General features: G+C 42.2%; 2 protein-coding genes across 2 annotated transcripts in view; one reads left to right on the top strand and one right to left on the bottom strand.

Annotated features, from left to right (window-relative positions):
• The window catches only part of Gycbeta100B (guanylate cyclase soluble subunit beta-1-like), a 59,853-nt gene that overhangs the window by 27,551 nt on the left and 13,645 nt on the right, over window positions 1-18,657 (bottom strand). The window contains exons 4-15 of the mRNA XM_018113113.3: window positions 10,710-10,810; window positions 10,463-10,581; window positions 9,567-9,716; window positions 9,188-9,491; window positions 8,081-8,335; window positions 7,891-8,002; window positions 7,589-7,754; window positions 7,159-7,241; window positions 5,910-6,080; window positions 5,621-5,692; window positions 4,710-4,875; window positions 4,272-4,409 (exon numbers count right to left, since the gene is read on the bottom strand). Of these exons, the coding sequence (XP_017968602.1) occupies window positions 4,272-4,409; window positions 4,710-4,875; window positions 5,621-5,692; window positions 5,910-6,080; window positions 7,159-7,241; window positions 7,589-7,754; window positions 7,891-8,002; window positions 8,081-8,335; window positions 9,188-9,491; window positions 9,567-9,716; window positions 10,463-10,581; window positions 10,710-10,810 (1,837 nt within the window). The remainder of the gene's footprint in view (window positions 1-4,271; window positions 4,410-4,709; window positions 4,876-5,620; window positions 5,693-5,909; window positions 6,081-7,158; window positions 7,242-7,588; window positions 7,755-7,890; window positions 8,003-8,080; window positions 8,336-9,187; window positions 9,492-9,566; window positions 9,717-10,462; window positions 10,582-10,709; window positions 10,811-18,657) is intronic.
• The window catches only part of mesh (sushi domain containing 2 mesh), an 85,334-nt gene that overhangs the window by 53,038 nt on the left and 13,639 nt on the right, over window positions 1-18,657 (top strand). The gene's annotated exons all lie outside the window — the stretch shown is intronic.

Here is an 18,657-nt window from a genome sequence, read left to right as displayed (position 1 = left end):
TTAGATACACAGCGCTTTATCAGTAAACAGTTGCCTTCAGTTTTCAGCCTTATCCGTTATTTTGAAACATTATCTATATCATTCTTATACATTCTATTATTTAACTCTGTTTTATTCTTCCTAATGTGCAATAAATATGGGCAATGTATAAGTGGTAATTTAATTTCCTTACAATATTTTCCATAATATTATAATAATAGGTAGTTTAAATCCTCAACCCAAAATGATTCTCTGATAGATGATTTTTAATTATTTATTTATTTATTTATTTATATTTTTTTTTTTTAAATTTATTTCACAACAATAATTTCTTTCAATGCTTTTATATCAAATAATATACTCTCTTTTAGCCAAATTGAATAATATATGCATAAGCACACTTCTCACGAAATTAGTATAAATAGTCAAGTAATCCTTCGCTCATCTGCTTGTATACAGGGTATATCAGAAATGGAGTACGCTGCAGTAATTACGTGTCTTAGTTTTGCCAATTGAACGGGGCGAGGTCGCACAGAACTGGGTTGTGTGAGAACTGTCGAAAACTTTGCTCCATTCATTTGGACAGCATTGAAGAGGGTGTCCAAAGCTTTTATGATTGTGCTATATGTGTGTGGCCCGATTCGCACAGAAACTGCGGGTAACTGAATCAAATCAATGTCTGGTCGACCATGTGGCGGACAAATGTAATTTTGATATGTTGCTTTTGAATTAGAGCGAAGCACTTTCTATTCAATAAAAGCTTAAAATGTATATAGCTCCAAAGTGCTCGGCAAGTTTGGGAATTGTGTGAATTTACTCAGAAAATAAAGTAGGAATTGTAGATGTCTAATTTCCAAGAGGTATGTATGTATGTATTTTAGATTTATATACATAAATTGTCACACAAAATATATGGAATGAAATACAATCTATACAATATTTCGACTTGTAATATCATGCAACAATATCAATCAAAAGTTTGTTCAAACTTCCTTAGCTAACTAATCCACTCAATCTCTGCATTTGCCATACAGGGTATTAACAAAGGAACTGCAGGCGAAAGTTTATTTGAACAGTTGTAGTAATATTTATTGATTGCAAGCAGCTGGCAGAACGCGCCAAAAGAATAGAAAGCTTTTTGCTAGGAAAACAGAATTGCATAATTGGCTGCATGAAAGGGGCGTAGGTGGGAGGTGGGTGGTGGTAGGTGGGGCAACAGTGCTTCAGGGTATTCTGTTACATTTTTATTGTTTTCACATCGTTGTTGTTGTTGTGCAGCTAATGAAGCGCGAAATGGCCACAGAGCAGCAGGAGAGCGAATCCGGTTGGGATTTGTTAATTGCATTTTGAGCTATCTATCAATTTGGCTCTTTGCCTGTCGAAAGGCAAACAAGTTTTGACTTGTTCGATTTTATTTTGTTTGTTTTTTTTGTTCACTTTTTTTTTTTTAATTTGGCAGTCGGTACTGCACATACTTCAAAGTTGAGCTGGAGTGAGTCCGGCTACGTGCGTCCGGCTGCGTTACCAAAGGCAATCACTCATAAGATGAGCATCGGTGGCAGCCACAGCAGTTCACAGTAGTCGCCTTACATGCAACACGAGTGGAAGACGAATGGGCCGATGGCTTAAGACGACGCACTCGAGGGGCGTGGCGCGAATCGGGGCGTGCGGTGCTATGAAAGTGCTGGCAAAAACAACTTTGACAATAAAGCCGGGCGACATGAGCTGAGCATTCGAGGACGACTTCCTGCTGCACGCCTTGCCGCACATGCAGCAAGCAAGTGACTGCAACAAGCCACAAGCATTGTCCACACGTACACGTACAACAACGTCGGACTGGGCTGCTGTAATTGTGAAGGATGCCATCAAGTCGACATCCCCTTGTCCCCTCTCTCTCTCACAGACACACACACACACTCATACATATATAGATATCTTTTCCTGTGTACATGTCTCTCGTATATTTTAAGCTCAAGCATTCAAAGTGTTTAAGCCCACAAGAGAGAACAGAAAGAGATCTTGGAAAAACAAGCGTGCTCTGTCCGAAGTAGGAGAATAGATACCCTAACTGTAGAACTATATATAAGTGTAATAGAAGCTATGGAAGGAACTTGTCAGATGACAATATATTATTACTCTAAGGCTGACAGCAGAGGGAGAAAACAGAGAGACATACATAGATCCAGTTCTTATCAACTCTAAGAGTTGCATCTATCAAAGTGTCACCCGTTATGTGCATTGGTGACAAATTTGCATACCCTTTAGCAAACTATTTTCAAATTGCAACAGGCCGCAGCACGACGCAGCTGACGGTCAAGTGGCACGGGCTGCCAAGGTCTTGGGGCAGAGATGGCCACCGTCGTTGTTGGTGGCGGTGGTGCGGCTGGTGCTGACGGGGCTCGGACTGTGTTGTCAACCCAGGCACGTCACACAACTTGATGCTTGGGCTTTGACACGGTGTCATCAATTTGGAATTAATTTCAGCAATTTACACAATTTGCCACAACTTTTTGCCAGCTCAACTTTTGCAGCGAATCAACTAATTTTATGCTACAATATATATGTATGTATGGGAAGGGGGTATTACATTTGTGTGTATTATATGCTACAGACTGGAGCAGATATTATGAATACGATCAAGTTAAGTCTGCTTGCAGCAATAGTTATATTTGAAGAGTAGTTATATGAAGCAGTAGTTATATGACGATCATAATTTTATATTTCAGTCATATTTTCATAGTGTTTAAATAAGAGTATTATATTAACGGCCACATCATATGGATCTCTTTATTTGCAAGTTCAACTGAACTCCGAGAGAGCATCAATAGATATGTCTATATGAAGAAGAATGTTTTCATTAGATGAATATTTGAAGTAAAAGACATTATTCTTTGAAGAGATTCGTTTAACACTTCTTATTGAAGCTTGCTCATATTTGATTCTTCGGGTCACTGTAACAAACTTTTATCTAGGGTTTTCATACTCAAAGAAAGAGATCAATACGCCTTAAATTGAGTATATAAGAAAACTAGCTGTTTGAGCTGCTTTTAGCTCTCAGAGTAAAGCATGGAATGCAGTAGCTCAATCATCTGCTTCTTCTAGTGTTAATATTCTCAGAGAAGGAGGTCAGTTTAGCACTAGCCTCTACAACTCAAACATCAGAGTTAAGCCTAGGTCACAGTAGCTCTCTTCTCTGCAGTGCATCACTCTCTAAATCAAGAGTCTTATGCAGAAATTCAAGAGTTTTTAAATAACTATCAAACAAATCTACCAAAAAGAGTTCAGATTAAATAGTTAAATCCTCTCAAATTCGTTTGAGTTTGTCTATGAAAGAGCAAAACTTTCTACATAACTAATCTTTTGACTCGACTTTGCTCATTTCCTAGAAGTAATTTGTCAAAATGTGAAATTGTCTACAGTCTGTAGAATTTTAAGTTTTTCGAGCCGCATGAATTTCTTGCTTTAAATTACTTTGCTGTCTCTGTGGCACAGTATGAAAAGGGAGAACATCTAGTATATATATAAATATATATTTTTTTTTGTTAATATTTTACGTGCTGTTTGTCACGGCAATTTGCGAGTCGTAGTGCTCTGGTGTCTGTGCCCCATTGATATTTATGCAACATTGAGCCGTTGCCTAAATGCATTCAGCAACAAATTGCGCGCAGCTTGTTCAGCTGGCTCCACGAATCGGGGGCAACTTTCGAATGCTTTCAGTGCGCACAATTAGCAGGCAGCCAAACGACTCGGCACCAACTGGCAACTGTCTCTCTCTCTCTCTCTCTCTCTTGTTCTCTGTTTCTATCTCTGGCTCTGTTACTGCCACTTGACAAAGTTGTACATTAGTTGTGCATACAATTTGCAGCATTCATTTAATTCTGTCGCGCCTCGAGTGTGCAGCTGACAGAGGCGCTGTAAATAACCCAAGCTTGTTGCCAACTAAAGAGTTATTAATCGACCTTAACTGCATACCATTCCAATCATATTTCAAATATCAAATTACATCAACTGCTGCTTTAATTACTAAGAGAATGCGAATTTCCATGAAGTCGAGACATTTTCATTGTTGATTGTCGATTATAATTTAAATTGACTGCAAATTAAATTCAAAGGTCTAAGACACCTGAAAGTTGGCTAAATGTCTGTGTGGCTGTTAGGTACCATAGTTTATATATAATTTATAATTTCATCATCATCATTATAGCAGTTGCGACATGACACAAACAGAATAAATTCACTCAGTTGCTATTGCTATTTGAATATTTACTGAGCTTGGCTCTCAACAGACTTACCACTGGATTTGAGCCCATTTTGACGTTCTTGGCCATGTCCATCATGTCGAGAGCGACGCGTGCCATGCACTTGGCATGATCTTCGCAGTGATCCGGCAGCCCAGAGACGGCCATGTACTTGTCGCCCACAGTTTCCACCTGGCAAGTAAATAATACACACAGATAAGTGTGTGTGCGTGTGTGTGAGTGTTGGTGGTGAAAATAGATATTCAAGCGGCTGCCAGGCAAATTGACAGCTGACCTAAAAGCGAGCTGGCAAATTGCTTGACCCGATTCAATTTTGCAAACACTCTGCGGCCGAGCACGAAAATTGTAATTAAGTGTCAGGTTGATGGCCACGTTTTGACAGCCATTAAAGACGCATTGAGGCGAGTGCATTCAATGTCTACTATAGATCTACATCTATGGCTATATATACTTGTATTTAATGGTGCTCACCTTGTAGACGTTCAGGTTGCGCTTGGAGTCGGTCAGCGCATCGAAGACTGTGTAGAGCTCGTTGAGCATTTTCACAATTTTCATGGCGCCCTCGGGATCCGTGTTGGCCGCGCAGTACTGGCCAAAGCCCACAATGCCGGAGAACATCAGCGTTACGGAGTCGTAGCTGTCAAAATAAATGGAAGCATTAAATAAATTGCGCAAATAGCGAATGCTTTGCGGCCATTGACAGCTCCAGGCTGAGCCTTAGAGCTGGCTGCGTGTCGTGCCGAGGCGTTCCAGATGACTTATCTATCTACCAGCTCTATTCAGGTTAATGAGTGCGTGTTGAGCTGAGTCGTGACACGAATTCGTATATATGTATATTCTGTTTGTTGATCTGAATTACATTTGATTAGAGACACGCTTTGCCCGACTGAGTAGCTACTAATACAATTTATCAAGATATTTATGCGTATATACATATATTTGCATTATGCACACTAATCGAAGATTACCACATTTTATTGAATATACATTTGATTAAGCTTAGAGCTCACCCGACTAAATGAAAACTAACTCGACTCCTCTATACATTTATGACTCTGTTTATGTGACGTGTTGACTTGCGTCAGCTTTTATGTCAATAATTATTAATTTATTAACGCATTTGCATGCGTGCTACCAAATATCGGTTACCAACACGCACCTGTCAAAGGTGACTTATTACAACAAGCCGCGCGGAGGGCAGAGAGGAGAAGCCAATAACTTATATAGCCTGCTTAGTGTCGTATTTTCAATAAATACAAGTGCTGCTTAGCTAGCCTATAAATTTCATACTCTGCTCTTCTTCATAAGACCTTCATATCATGCGGCACGACACGAGCCCAGCCTGGGTGGGTAATCCGTCGGGTTGGGGCTTCTTGGCTTACCGTTTGGGCGGCACTGGACGCTGATGTCGTAACTCATTTGCCACCGACTTGGGCAGCACCGAGTAGAGCAGCCTGCCGAGGAACATCACAGCATCAGGGCAGCAGGACAGCAGGGCAGGAGGGGGTGGCAACAAATGACAAACAAATGGAAAGAAAATGTTCGAGTAATTTTAATTTCGCGCCTGAAAGCATGCAACGATTTGTTCATGTTGTTTTTCTTTTTTTCTGAGCGCTCTTTGCTAATGTGTTTCTATTTGTGTTACGCTTTGGCATCGCTGCTCCCTCTTACCTGTCCGTCTTCTGCTTCTCGCTCTCCAGATCGCGAAACGTTTGCTGTAGCTTATCCGTCAGCATTTCCAGGTTCTTGGTCAGCTTGTACTCCGCCTCGAATTTCTCGGAAAGCAGCACCAAATCTCTGGCCGCATCGTGCAGCGGCACATCCGAGATGTAGAGACCCTTCCTATAATAAATGATGTTGTTGTTGTTGTTGTGGGGGTGAGTGGAATTACCAAAAAAAAAAAAAAAATGACGCGCATTTTATATAACTTAAGTCTATTTGGATTTAACTTGGCTTCAGCTGGAATGCGGGCAAATAAAATAAAAAATCCGTACGTCTAAGAGGGGGGAGTGTGCGCGCGTGTGTGTGTATGTGTGCGGCCGGGCTTATAGTCAGGTGGCAATACATATTTGCTGTCACCAATAAATTTAAGCGAAATATTTGCCATTTCTTTCAATTTCGAGGCGCAAATAATAAACAACGGGCCGTAAAGTGCCAGCAGCTGCTCTATAAATCTACATTTAAATAAACAAATGTAAATTTTTATGCTTTGGGTAATTTTAATGCACAACAGATAGCAAAAGATCTGCCATGAGATTATCTGGCACAATGTCTGTATTCATTTGGGATTAGGTTTTTTTTCCGGAGAAATCGCTTATAGAAAAGCCATATTATGTAACAATGGAAGAGCGAAGCAAACATTTATGAGTTTGCCTATGGAACGATAGGCATTTTAGTAAGAAAGAGAAAGAGAGAGGGAGAGAGTGAATAAAAAGAAGGAGTGGGAGGGAGAGTACCTCATGAAATTGTTGCTGTTGTAATCATTGATTACAATACACATTTCTGTGCACTCAATTGGAAAATTTTGTGTACATTAGTTGGGCACAGGAATAATAAGTTATGAAATGACTTGAATCAGTTTTTTTTACTCATTCACAGTGTGAAATGAGTATATCGATTTTTTGTAACATTCATGATGCTGTCCGTCCGAATGTCTAGAAGCCATTTGGTCGCTGGTGAAGCAAGATATTTCGAAAGTGGAATATATATACTCTGGTCTGGTAAAGTCACATAAGTATTGTGACGCACTTATGCGAGGTGTGATAAATCTGGAAATATTATTTGCAGGATTTACGTTTCATTTATGTACTATTAAAAATAAAACGAGTATAAATGGAAAAAATTTCGACTACAAAAACTTTACTAGTTTCTTTTTCCACTTCAGTATATGGCAATTGGTCTTATTTATTGCTCTACTCACTTGGTTAGATCATCCAGATTCATGACGCTCGGGTAGCACTGAAACAGTATGCGATCCGTTTCGGGTATATACATCATTTGTCCCTGGAAGATGGACAGAAGAGAAACGACAGAGAGAAAACGCTTAGTGAAAAAGTGAGCCAAAAACAAAACAATTATCGTAAAAATGAGTTTAATGCAACGCTTTTGTGGCAAGCCGCATTAAATTTAATGCAAAGCAATTTCAGTTTCAATCCCAATGGCGGCGATGGCAGCGGCAGCGGCAGCGGCTGTGCTTAAGCGGCCATTTTGGTTATTCATTATGTGATGTATATATGTGTGTGTGACCGCATATTGAAATGTGGTTGACTAAAGCGAAGCACAGAGAGAGAGAGAGAAAGGAAGAGGGAGAGGGAGAACAGTTCGCTTTGGCAAATCAAAGCACAGCTTACCTTTAGTCTCAGAAAGCGCTGCTCGAGCCGGCTGCTCATGGCGCCCTGCCTCGTCTGGAGCACATAGATGGTGTTTATGTGCGATAGAATGTTCTCGAATGTTAGCTGCAGGTGTGGTCTAATGGCCTCCACTACCTCTATTAGCGAGCAGTTCTCCTCGGCCACTCTGCGGCGAACAGAAAGAAGAAGGAGAAGAAGAAGCAGAAGGTAGAAGGTCGCTCATAATGGCTAATCGCAAACATGACAAAGCCCGGCGCTGGCTGTGGAGCTGACTGGCCAGCGTCCATTAGTCCTTAACTCACCTGGGTATAACGCGGGATACGGCCTTGCCGGCCTGCACGATTTTCATTTGCCTATCGAACATCAGGTGGAAGGGGAACACCTTGCAGAAAGTCGCCGGCGAGATGAGGGGCGCTGTTGGGCGAAAGGGTTTCAACCGATTAGCCTGGCAATTAGCCAAATTAATAGAAAGCGCTTTGCCTGCGCCATTACCTTCGCACAGAAACTCCATGTCATCGACGGCCGCCTGCTCATCCTTCTTGGCATCGACCTGCGACTTGGCGGCCACATTGATCTCGCGTATCAGAAACTGGACGTGGTCGTAGCGCTCGATGTCGTCGCTCTTGTTCTTCAGCAGACGCAGGCACTTCTGCTCCTTGTCGCCGTCGCAATCGAAGCTATCCTGCACGAGTGGGCCACATGTCGCGCCGCCTGTGGCCTTCGATGTGGCCGGCAATTGCTCGCCAGCTGTGGATTGTGCAATGGTTGCGGCCATTACAATTGAAGATTAACAGCAATGGCAAAGAAGAAGAAGCAGGCAATTTATAAATGTTACATGTGGCTAGAGATGAAAGAAAAAAACTGACGTGACACGAAAAGGCGTGAGCTGTGAAATATTTGCTAAGTTTACCCAGGACTATAGATGTATATAAGTACTATATATATACATCGATAAATCGATAATATTGTGGTTTTTTAGTGGTAAACTCGATAAACCATATGCTAGTTTTCATAGATATCTTAATATATTCCTTATTCAATCCGCTATAGTTATTCACAGATCGTAAGTAAAAGAACGATATTTTTGTAATATATCATCTGGAAGAGATAAAGAGACCATAAAGAAACCATTTCTAGAATCCAATGCTTAGGTTAAGGCTTTGACCCAATCGATTTCTGCTAGGCAATATGTGAGTAGGCCATATATGAATATATACATCTAGAGATGAATAAGCATTATCGCGCCACGAAAGGAAGTGAACTATAATATTTGTTTACTTCAGCCTTATCTGAACGCAGTTCGAACGAAAAATCTTAGCTGAAAATCTAGTATTACAGCTATAATAATGCCCTTAGCTTCGCTTCTCACGAGGCCATCTCTAGTCTTCAATCGACTTAGTCAGAGACGCTGCCAGCGGCTGGCTAAGCTCTAAAAAGTTTCGCTTTCTGCTGACTGTGGCCAAAGTGTAATTTACAGACAACATCCAATCGCTATTAATTGCGGCATATTGAGCGCGCTAGTCCATTATACCCGCTGCTAATAGTGTACGTAATGAGCCCCGAGCAATTTGCTGGCCTGAATAGTTGCGCCTCGCTTACCCGGCTCAATGGCAATTTGCTGAGCGTCGTTGTTGTTGTTGATGTTGCTGGTGCCGCTGCTGCTGGCATTGTTGTTGTTGGCATTGTGATTATTATTGTGTTCGGCTGACAGTTGGGCTGCAGCAGCAGCAGCAGCAGCAGCATCTGCTGCCGCCTCATCGGATCCGCCAGCTGTCGCCTCCGTGTCCGACTGTTGCTGCTCGCGTGCCAGGGCGCGCTCCTTCTCGGCCTCATCGATGGGCTCGCCCTTGCGCTTCACAATGTCAATTTCCACCTCGACGCCGTGCAGCTTCGATGCGACGGCCTGTAAGAGATAATGCGGCGGGTTAACTTCGTGAGCGCAGGTGTCAGCGCAGGTGCCTGACCAGCCCCCTCTTACCTTGACTATGCCGATGACAATGTGCTCGAGGCCAGGCCGTTCCGAGTAATAATGCAGCAGTAGCTCCCCATCCTGTTCCGTGCAGCGAAACGAAGGCGCTCTCATGCCTGGGTACAGGGTGCCCAAATGGTCGTGCAATGCATCTAGGTTCTATATGTAGGCCATAAAATTGTTGTTGTTGTTGTTGTTGTTGTCGTTGTTTTTACAAATGTTTTCCCATGAAAATGCAGCAAAAATTCAATTTCATTTTTCATTATGACTAAGGAATGGGGCTCAGATGGATGACGAGGACGCCTGATGATGTGCGCCGTTGATGGTGCGGTGAAAAGTGTGGAAAATTGAAAATAAATCGAATGTGAGTGCAACAAAAGGCCAGGCCGCACCCCAATCGAGCTGCAGTAGTATATGTATGTGGGTGTGTGTGAGTGTCTCTCTCTCTCTCTCTCTCTCTCTGTGTGCGTGTGTGTCGCTCACAGTTTCTATCTCACTCTCACTCACTCTGGGTGCAGTGAAGCAAAATAATGCTTATCAATGCGACTGAAAGCGAGCAGCAACTGGATGGCAACATGAAAAATGACTTGCATCGAAATTGGCACCAGCAAACGCAATGGCGTATGGGCGGAGGAGGGCGGGCAGGTGGGCGAGGGCGGTATTGGCTCTTGAATGAGATGCTGTGTGTGATGCATGTGAAATGAGCGTTAAATGCGAAAAGGGGCTTTAATTACATATAGGCAAGCCAAACGTACGGCCAAGCCTTTGGCCATAGCAAACGTCAAGTATTTTCATTTTTAATTATGCAGCGAGCAACAGCTCAACTCTGTTGCGATCAAGTTAGCTATAAAGTTCCTTTAGGCTCGCTATGACCAGGCTTGACTGTAGTCGTCAGCATAGTTCACCTGTAGAAAGTCGCGCGGTGTAGCGCCCAGCACTTGCAGTATCTTATCATAGCCCGAATCCTGGCAGAACTCAAAGAATGTTTTGCCAAAGAGCTCCAATATATCATCGGCAGGTATTTCTGTGTGGGGCATATAAAAAAGTAAATATATACAATATAAATATGGCTGGGGCTGGTGTTATGAGCCGTGTTTTATGTGGCACCAACTACAGTAATAACCAGCCAAGTGCCCCTCGTCAGCTACTTACTGAGTATCTCGACAGCTGCTCCAATTAGATTGTATGTTATTTCGTCATCGTAAATTTGACGCACCAGAAACTGTCCCTCCATGCTGACCATGGCCTTTTTTCTGCACGTCGTTGTTGTTGGCCATCAAAATGTCAAATGAGAGAGAGAGAGGGAGAGAGAGAGAGAGAGGGAGAGGAGTGGGCGGACGCATGCAACAGTAGCCGAAATATGAAGAGCGCCAGCAACAGGAGCAGCATCAAGTAGAAAAAAAAAAGAGAAGAGAAGAAGCAGAAAATACATACATTAATTTTAATTAAATTGCTTGAGTGTGTGTGTGTGTGTGTGTGTGTGTGTGTGTGGGAGTCTGCTTGTTTATGTGTATTTTAGCCGGGAGCAGCCATAAAGCTAACTGACGCGCATATGGCACTGGCTTTTATAACCGCCACGGCAGCCGGATCCAAAGTCTTAGCGCGCATTCGGCATGTTGCAAATGGTTTTCGGCATTCGTTTCATTTTAGCCGCCTGCCAAATGGATCAAAATCATATTTTTGATGCCAGCGAAAAAAAAAAAGTTAATTAAATATACATGCGTATATATGTATATGTGAACTGCCAGGCTGCAGCTTTAAGCCAATCCGCTGGAAATACCTTGAATTTAAGCTGTATTTCGCTATAAATGTGAATCGAATCATTTGCTGAAAATACATTTGGCTGTGAGTCTATGATTCACTTGGATGATTCACCAAAATTCACTGTAGAGCTGTAAATTTTCTTTAAATTATTTATTGAACTTCTCTTTATATCAGTCTTTTATTTAACCTCATCTCTCCCGCATCATTAAATCAAAGAAATATGAGCAACTCTCTAGAATTTCAATGGAAATATATTATTTCAGATTTTATGCAACTCAACTGCTGCTTAAAATTGTGTTTACAGAACTTTTGGCAATGGTTGATTCCAGGACAAAACTTGAGACGCTTTTGCGTTGAATAACAATGTGAAAAAGCAGCCAAAATCCAATGGAATTTCCCGCTGCTTGTTATTGTTGTTGCTGTTGTTATTTGCTGCTGTGAACAATGTGCGAATCGACTTTATTATTTAATAGAACCTGTGCCAAGCTGTTGCCAAAACAAATTGAATACAACGTTTCAGCCACAGCTCAGCAGTAAAAATAAATTTATATATAGAAATGAAGACTGACTGCGTAATACTCTGTTCACTTAAGACAGAGAAACAAATTTAAGAAAATAAATTTGGAAGAGGTGGGATGTAAAAGCATGAGGAAGTAAAAGTCTTTGGTCATATAGATTCTATAGCTCTATGAATGTGAGCTGAGCAACTCCCTTTAGCCTGGCGTACAAGTCATCTGAAAAGAGCGCACGCTGCAGAAAAGTAACAGAAATCACATAGAAAAAAAAAAAGAAATGAAAGAGAAGGAAAAACAAGTGAAAGTCGATGTTATACGTGCGAAAGTTTTTCCATTTTCTCGCAGGGCGTCTGTCTGCCTGTCCGTCCGTCCGTCCGTCTGTCTGCCTGTACCTGGCCTAACTTTTGATATTCCCGCAGCAGCAGCAGCAGCAGCAGCGCTAAACAGCTGTCGACTAGCGGGTGCTGGAAGGGAATAGACGGAAGGGTTGGCTTGACAATCGAAGAGGGAGAGAGGGGAGTGTGGGCGGGCCATTTGTTGCGCATTGCCAGCGAATTGCTGCTGCAGCCAGAAGCAGCTGTCAAATTGCAGCTGCCAAATGATATCAGCAGCTGTTTGCAGCGGCACGCAAATAAACTGCGTTGCAAAATTGTTTCGCACTTGATGCGATTTAGTTGACGGCGGTGCACCGGCTCGAGCTCTTCAGCTGGCGAATCGAATCCGTGCGTAAGTGATAAAAATTGATTTCTAATTTCCTGTGAGCACAAGAATGCGAACATCCAAGTGGGCGCCGCAGCTGTTGCGGTTCTCCACGAAAATTCTCTCAAGGATTTCCGCATTAAATGGAAATTGATTTTTCGGTTGCAATTTATGATGCTGCCATGATATGTAGTATATCATGTGGCGTTCCGTGTATGTGTGTGTGCCCCGTGTGTGTGTGTGTGTGAAGGAATCGTAAATTAAAATTAGATTTATGCAGAGTCTTGGGCGTCTGAGCACGAATTCAAATTGAATGAGCGAGAAACGGCAAACTCTTAACTTTGAAGATTAGATAAATTGAATTTAGATAAAGTTGAACTTTCGAGTTGAAAATTCATCAAACGGTTGACTCTGCCAGCAGTTAGCAGCTGAGCTTAATCGCAGAAGCGTAAAATTGTTTGATACTTTTATTTTAATTTTAATTTTAATCTTTGGGAATTAGTTTGATGCAATTTGGCTAAAGCTTCAGTTTGAAGTTAAGTGATAATATGCCAACAGTTCAAAGTTCATTGAAAGAAGAATCTTAGAATTGTTTAATAATTTAATTTTAATTTTAGTTTTAATCCTTGAATTAAATATATTCTGTTTTTTCTGAAGCTAAAGCTTAAAATCAACTAAAGATGTTCTAAATATCATTTGATATGAAATATTTTAATATTTTTAATGTTTAGTTGCGAATAATTGTTTGATTTTGATTTGTATTTCTATTATTATTATTATTCTTTTTTTTAATGCCATTAAGCTAAAGCTTCCATTTAAAATTAAATGATAAAATGTTCGATTCTGTGAACAGTTCAAAGTGCATTGAAACATGAAGTTAATTAAAGAAGTATAAGCCTGTTTTAAAATTATTTTTAATTTTTCTCTTTATTTATCCTTAAAATAAATATATACAATTTGTTGGCTGTTAAATAAAATTAAGTAAAATATTTTAAGCTTAAGCTTAATCGCATTAGCGTAAAATTTTTTGATAATACTCGCAGTTCACCTGCCTAAGCAAAGTTTGATTGATATTTATTGACTCAAATGGAAGAGTAACTGTGTGTGTGTGTCACTCTCTGATCGACAGCTTAATTGAAAAAGTTAATGTGTGTGCGTGCACGTAACAAAGCAACACATCAAATTGCCCATTTGTTGAATTTGTCTTTAATGCCCGGGCTGCGTCGCGGCTTTTATTATCTAATCAAATTGGCGATAAATGTGTGAAATGAGGAGCGAAAGTTTTTTTGTTTATTTAATGTGCTCTCTCTCTCTCTCTCTCTCTCTCTCTCTCTAAAAAAAGTAAACATTAATTTGGAGCATTTAAGCCAATTTATGCTGTGCACATTAATTACCGGCGTGGGGAATTTATCACCTTGTTATTTGCAGCCACTCACTGCGACGTTAAGTATACGCCACGTGAGCGTAGCGTAACAAATGCAAGGCGACACTTAGTAGCTCGCTTGTCTCTCTTGCCTGTTTACAAATTCAATTTCCCCACTTTCTGTTGCCTCATTTGAATATTGTGGGGCGTGGGAAGTGTGGTGGATGTGGTCGTTACTGATGGGCGCCACTAAGTGCCCTAATCTGGCAAATGGCGCTGGCCGGCAAATAATATGCAAACATTTGACGCGAACCAATGGAGCAGTCCAAAAGTAATGCTCTTGTTTTTCCTGCACTTGTATTAACCTAGTTGCACGTGAATTGGCTGCCAAATGGCTCGGCGAAAGCAACAAAAAACGGCCAAAATAGGAAAGTTCCATTTGGCAATTAGATATTTGTAGTCACGGCCAGGCTCGAGCTGGAGCTGGAGCTGGAGCTGGAGCTGGAGCTGGATTTTGTTTTTGACGCACTCGCGTGCAAATATTATTGTTTAATATGCCACAAGGCAAACACACACACACACACACACATACACATACACATACGCATGCTGGCAAGGATATAATCATTTCGCACACATGCTTGTTTTTGGGGATTTTATGCGGCTCGAACACGCAGCTGCCTTCGTGCCTGGCATGTGTGCGTGCCGCTCCTCGTCCACCCCCTCCCCTCTGGCTGCCCCACTGGCTGTCTCAATTTTATGGCGAGCCACTAAATCGCTTTATTATGAACTACTTGTTGGCTTTTGGCAGCTCCAACTTACCCACTTTAAGTTGGCTTACAAACTTTTCGCTAAAGTCAACCGCAATTGATAACAAATCAATTAGCTAATTTGATTTGCCATTTGCGGCTTTAGCCGCCTGCTAGCCCATCCGGCCCATCCCAGCGATAACTTTAATGCCTACTCCACGCTTCACTAAGTTGCGAATTTTTAATGAGCCGGCGCTGCTTTGCGAATTTAATGCGATAATAGTCTTAAATTGCGAGTTTCTTTGCTGCCAGCTTTGGGCTTGGCTTATGAACTCTCTCATTCTCTCCCTCTCTCTCTCTCTGGCCCACATGTCCCTGACAGTTGCCACAATGTTGCTTTGCTCTGTAGGCGGCTCAAAACTTAAGTTTCGCATGTGTGTCATCCGCACACACACAGACACACAGATACACATGAGACAGCTAGATAGAGAAAGAGAGAGAGTGAGGGAATAAAACTAGCGCAATGCCTGGGCACTTAGCTAAAGAGGCACGCCCGCTCCGCCCAGCTAAATATAAAACACATTCAGCTTACCTCTGGCCTACGGCTTGTGGGTAACTTTGATTTTGTTGCTGTCTATGCTACATGGGCCATAAGCTGTTGTTTGATAACGGCCAATGGAAAAACACAGAAGGACTTAAGCCTTTTTTGTATATATTTGTGGCGAGGGAGTCAAAGATATGGTTTGAGATTGCTTAAGCAACATTTTAAATAAAAACATAGTTGATAATTAATTTTTTAGCAAGCTAACAGATTTGCTTTATATTTGAAATAGAAGCTTACAGATTTATAAAAAATTTACTTTAGGGTTTCAAGTTCTCCCAAAGCCGTCAATGCTTGACTTGAATTGCTTTGGGAGCTGATGCTTTCACTGGCCTGGAAACAAATCGAGGCTCATTTATATTTCCAGAAAATTAAGTGCATTACATATTCGGCTCGGTTAGCTCTCTAAGGAGCCGTTGCAGCGACCCTTCATCCAAAAAAAAAGTGCCCACCGTGTGGCATCGCACTGCGGAAAGCTGCAGCGAAGAAACGGAAACGAAATAAGGTTAAAAGCCACTTAAGACTTGTGCAAGTTAATGTGGCACATAACTCAAGTGAGTCACATGTTTTATTGTGCGCAAATAGAGAAGCACAGACACACACACACGCACACTCACGCACACGCACACAGCAAGACACTTTAGTTGGACCATGGCCAGGGCTAGCTGTGGCATTAGCATTGGTAATGGGAAACGTTGCCTGGCTCTGCTCGCACCTAAAACGAGGCGACAATATGACCAAAAGCCAGACAATTGCATTGAGATTGGGAAACGAAGTCGCAGAGCTTCGATAAGCTGCGTTAACTGTTGAGCATTGAGCACTGTCCACAAGGGCTAACAAATTAACATTCAAATTGCAGTCAATGCAGGGGGAGAGAGGGGGAGTGAGAGAGAGAGAGAGAGAAGGAGAGAGAGGGCAAGTCAGTGTCACAGAGTGGCTATGCTTTAATACCCTGTACTTATTATAGAAAGGGGCATTTTGATGTTGTGTAACGCTAGAAGTGGGAGGAAGAGTCAGCAGAGTAAGGCATATACATAGATCATTAGACAAGAGTACTTGATATGCTGGGGATGCACCACAGCTGATAAAGAGGAATTCAATTAGGAATCCATTTAGAAATACAAAAATGTAAATATATTATGCCTAGGCTACATTTAAATTAAATTTAGAGAGCACGACTTCTGCATTCCCTCGAAATTTAATTCCAAGCAGCGGAAGCCTTTAAAGGGTAACTTGAGGGCAATCATAGCCTACAGCAAATGCTCCTGTCCGTTGTTCTATGTGTTTATGTGACTTGGGCGTCGTAATCCTTGAGGCGTGTTATTCAAAACAGGCCGCAGTGAAGCAGTGGGTGAGTGGGGCAGTGGCAGGCCGCTCTGCAGCTGCACGTACTTTGCGAATGTTTGTGAAACTGCGTTTTCCTCCTGAGTGTCACTTCCCTCCCTCCCCCCTACAGCCCCTTCTGCTGCTGGGGCTGTCATGTGTGCGCGTATTTGTATGCGATTAGCGTTAAACCGCTGCAGAGCAACCACAGGCAGACGTGATGTACGTCGTTAATGATGGAGGAGGCCACATGCCTGGCCGCCAGCTGGGAGCCAGTTCTAACCCTCATCATCCACATTCCCCACATGGCGTATGGCATTGTCATACTCACAGCCACTCCCAGTCCCAGTCCCACTCCCATTCCCCACTCTCACTGTCATTCTCATTCTCATTGTCATTGTCATTGTCATTGTGATTGTGATTAGCCGACTCGAGTCAATTTAGCTGCGGCTTAGCATTTTTACTGTCTCTAAGCTAGCAATGCCGTTGCCACTTGCCACGGCCACGCTGCGTATGATTAGCCCTCAGCGCAGTTTCAAGTGGGCCAGAGCTTAATATGCCACATAGATAAAAAGTAAACACCTTCCCGGCTGGCCAAATTAATGAATTCCACTTTTGTCCGGCACTGCAATCAGCTCATTAATAACTGTCCACATGCGTGGCGAACGCAGCTTTGTCACAGTATCTCCATCTCCATCTTGAAATTTCCTTGGCCATTTGTTATGTCTGGCATTTTGTGGCCATCCGCTCATCGATTGACTTTCGCCCGTTCGCTCTCTCACATCCGTAAGCGTTTTTATCTATGCGCACACTGTGACATCTCGAAATTAGGACATCATTAGCAACTGTCGATACGCGCTGATAAATGCGCCCAAATGCCTTTGCCTTTGCCTTTGCCTGGGGCTCACTTGTGCTCAGCCGCTGCTGACTGGACGAAATTTTGGGCGCTCTCAGACATTCAGCCCTTAATTTACTTGGCATTTTTTTCTCTTTTAAAGCTAAGCATATTCCGGGCAGCCAAAGTTTGTTAATAATTGTATCGTTTTTATTCGCCGAATTTCTAGATTTCTTTTTAATGTCCAGTAAATCAATTTCCGTAATCGAAAACTTGAGAAATGCTGAGCATGCGAAATATGAAGCGATTTTTGTGCGCCTGTTGCAACTTCCGTAATAAGCTACTTGGATTACCGAAAGGTCTTTCATGGAATTCTCGTAGATTCAGCAGCAAGTGACTGACTGATTGATAAATACCCTGTATGAGTGTTAAATTTCAACTATGCTAGATTTACTATAGCTAAAGCTAAGCTAAATGACGAAAATAAGATCATTTAGCTCTCAGATGATCGGGAATGGGATATCTCAGCATAGTAATATAATTGCCAACAATTCAGAGAAGACTGTTCGCCTCACACCTCAAATTTAACTTACAGTGCTTCTACATTTCAATAAAATATGCTCCCAATATGTGCCTCAAAGTCTGCTTCGATTACCGCAATAAATACAGGGTATTGCTGTAATATTGTTAGCAGGGTGTCTGAGTTAATGATGCCCAGCGGCCAAAGCGGCACTCAAAGCAAATGCGAAATTCGAAGTGACATAAACGAGGCAGCTGCAGCAACATGGCAACACAACGACGCAAGGAATAAAACGAAACAAGCAAACAAACAACAAAATGTCGCAAATTGACAGTGGCACAGCGGCAACACTTCCGGTCTGGCATGCCATTGCAGTTTACAAGTTGCCAGTCGCAATGTTGCCGCAGGCAGTTGAATTGCTGTTGTTCTTATTGTATGTGTTCAAGTGTGTGTGTGTGTGCGAGAGGCGGAAGCAAACAGTCGCAGACATGTGCGCGTTGTTGCATGCAAATCAGCAGATCAGAAAAAAAACGAAAATTCCTTGCACTGCCTGCTGCTGGTCAACGTCATCGATTTGCATGCCAGACCAGGCAAAAGGGAGGGGAGTGGCACGTAGTGGGGCTGGGCCAGAAATCTCTGTTAGACAAACGAGTGGAGCTTTGTTGCTTTGAGCTGGGACTCAAGCAGTTGCAGCTGCAGCTGCAGTTGCGCCAGCTGGCAGCACAGCTTGT

Source organism: Drosophila navojoa, chromosome 2 (assembly GCF_054131105.1).
Source record: "Drosophila navojoa isolate 15081-1374.11 chromosome 2, UAZ_NAV_1.0, whole genome shotgun sequence".
In the NCBI taxonomy this organism is placed as follows: Eukaryota; Metazoa; Arthropoda; class Insecta; order Diptera; family Drosophilidae; genus Drosophila; species Drosophila navojoa.
This window is presented reverse-complemented; position numbering and strand designations above follow the sequence as displayed.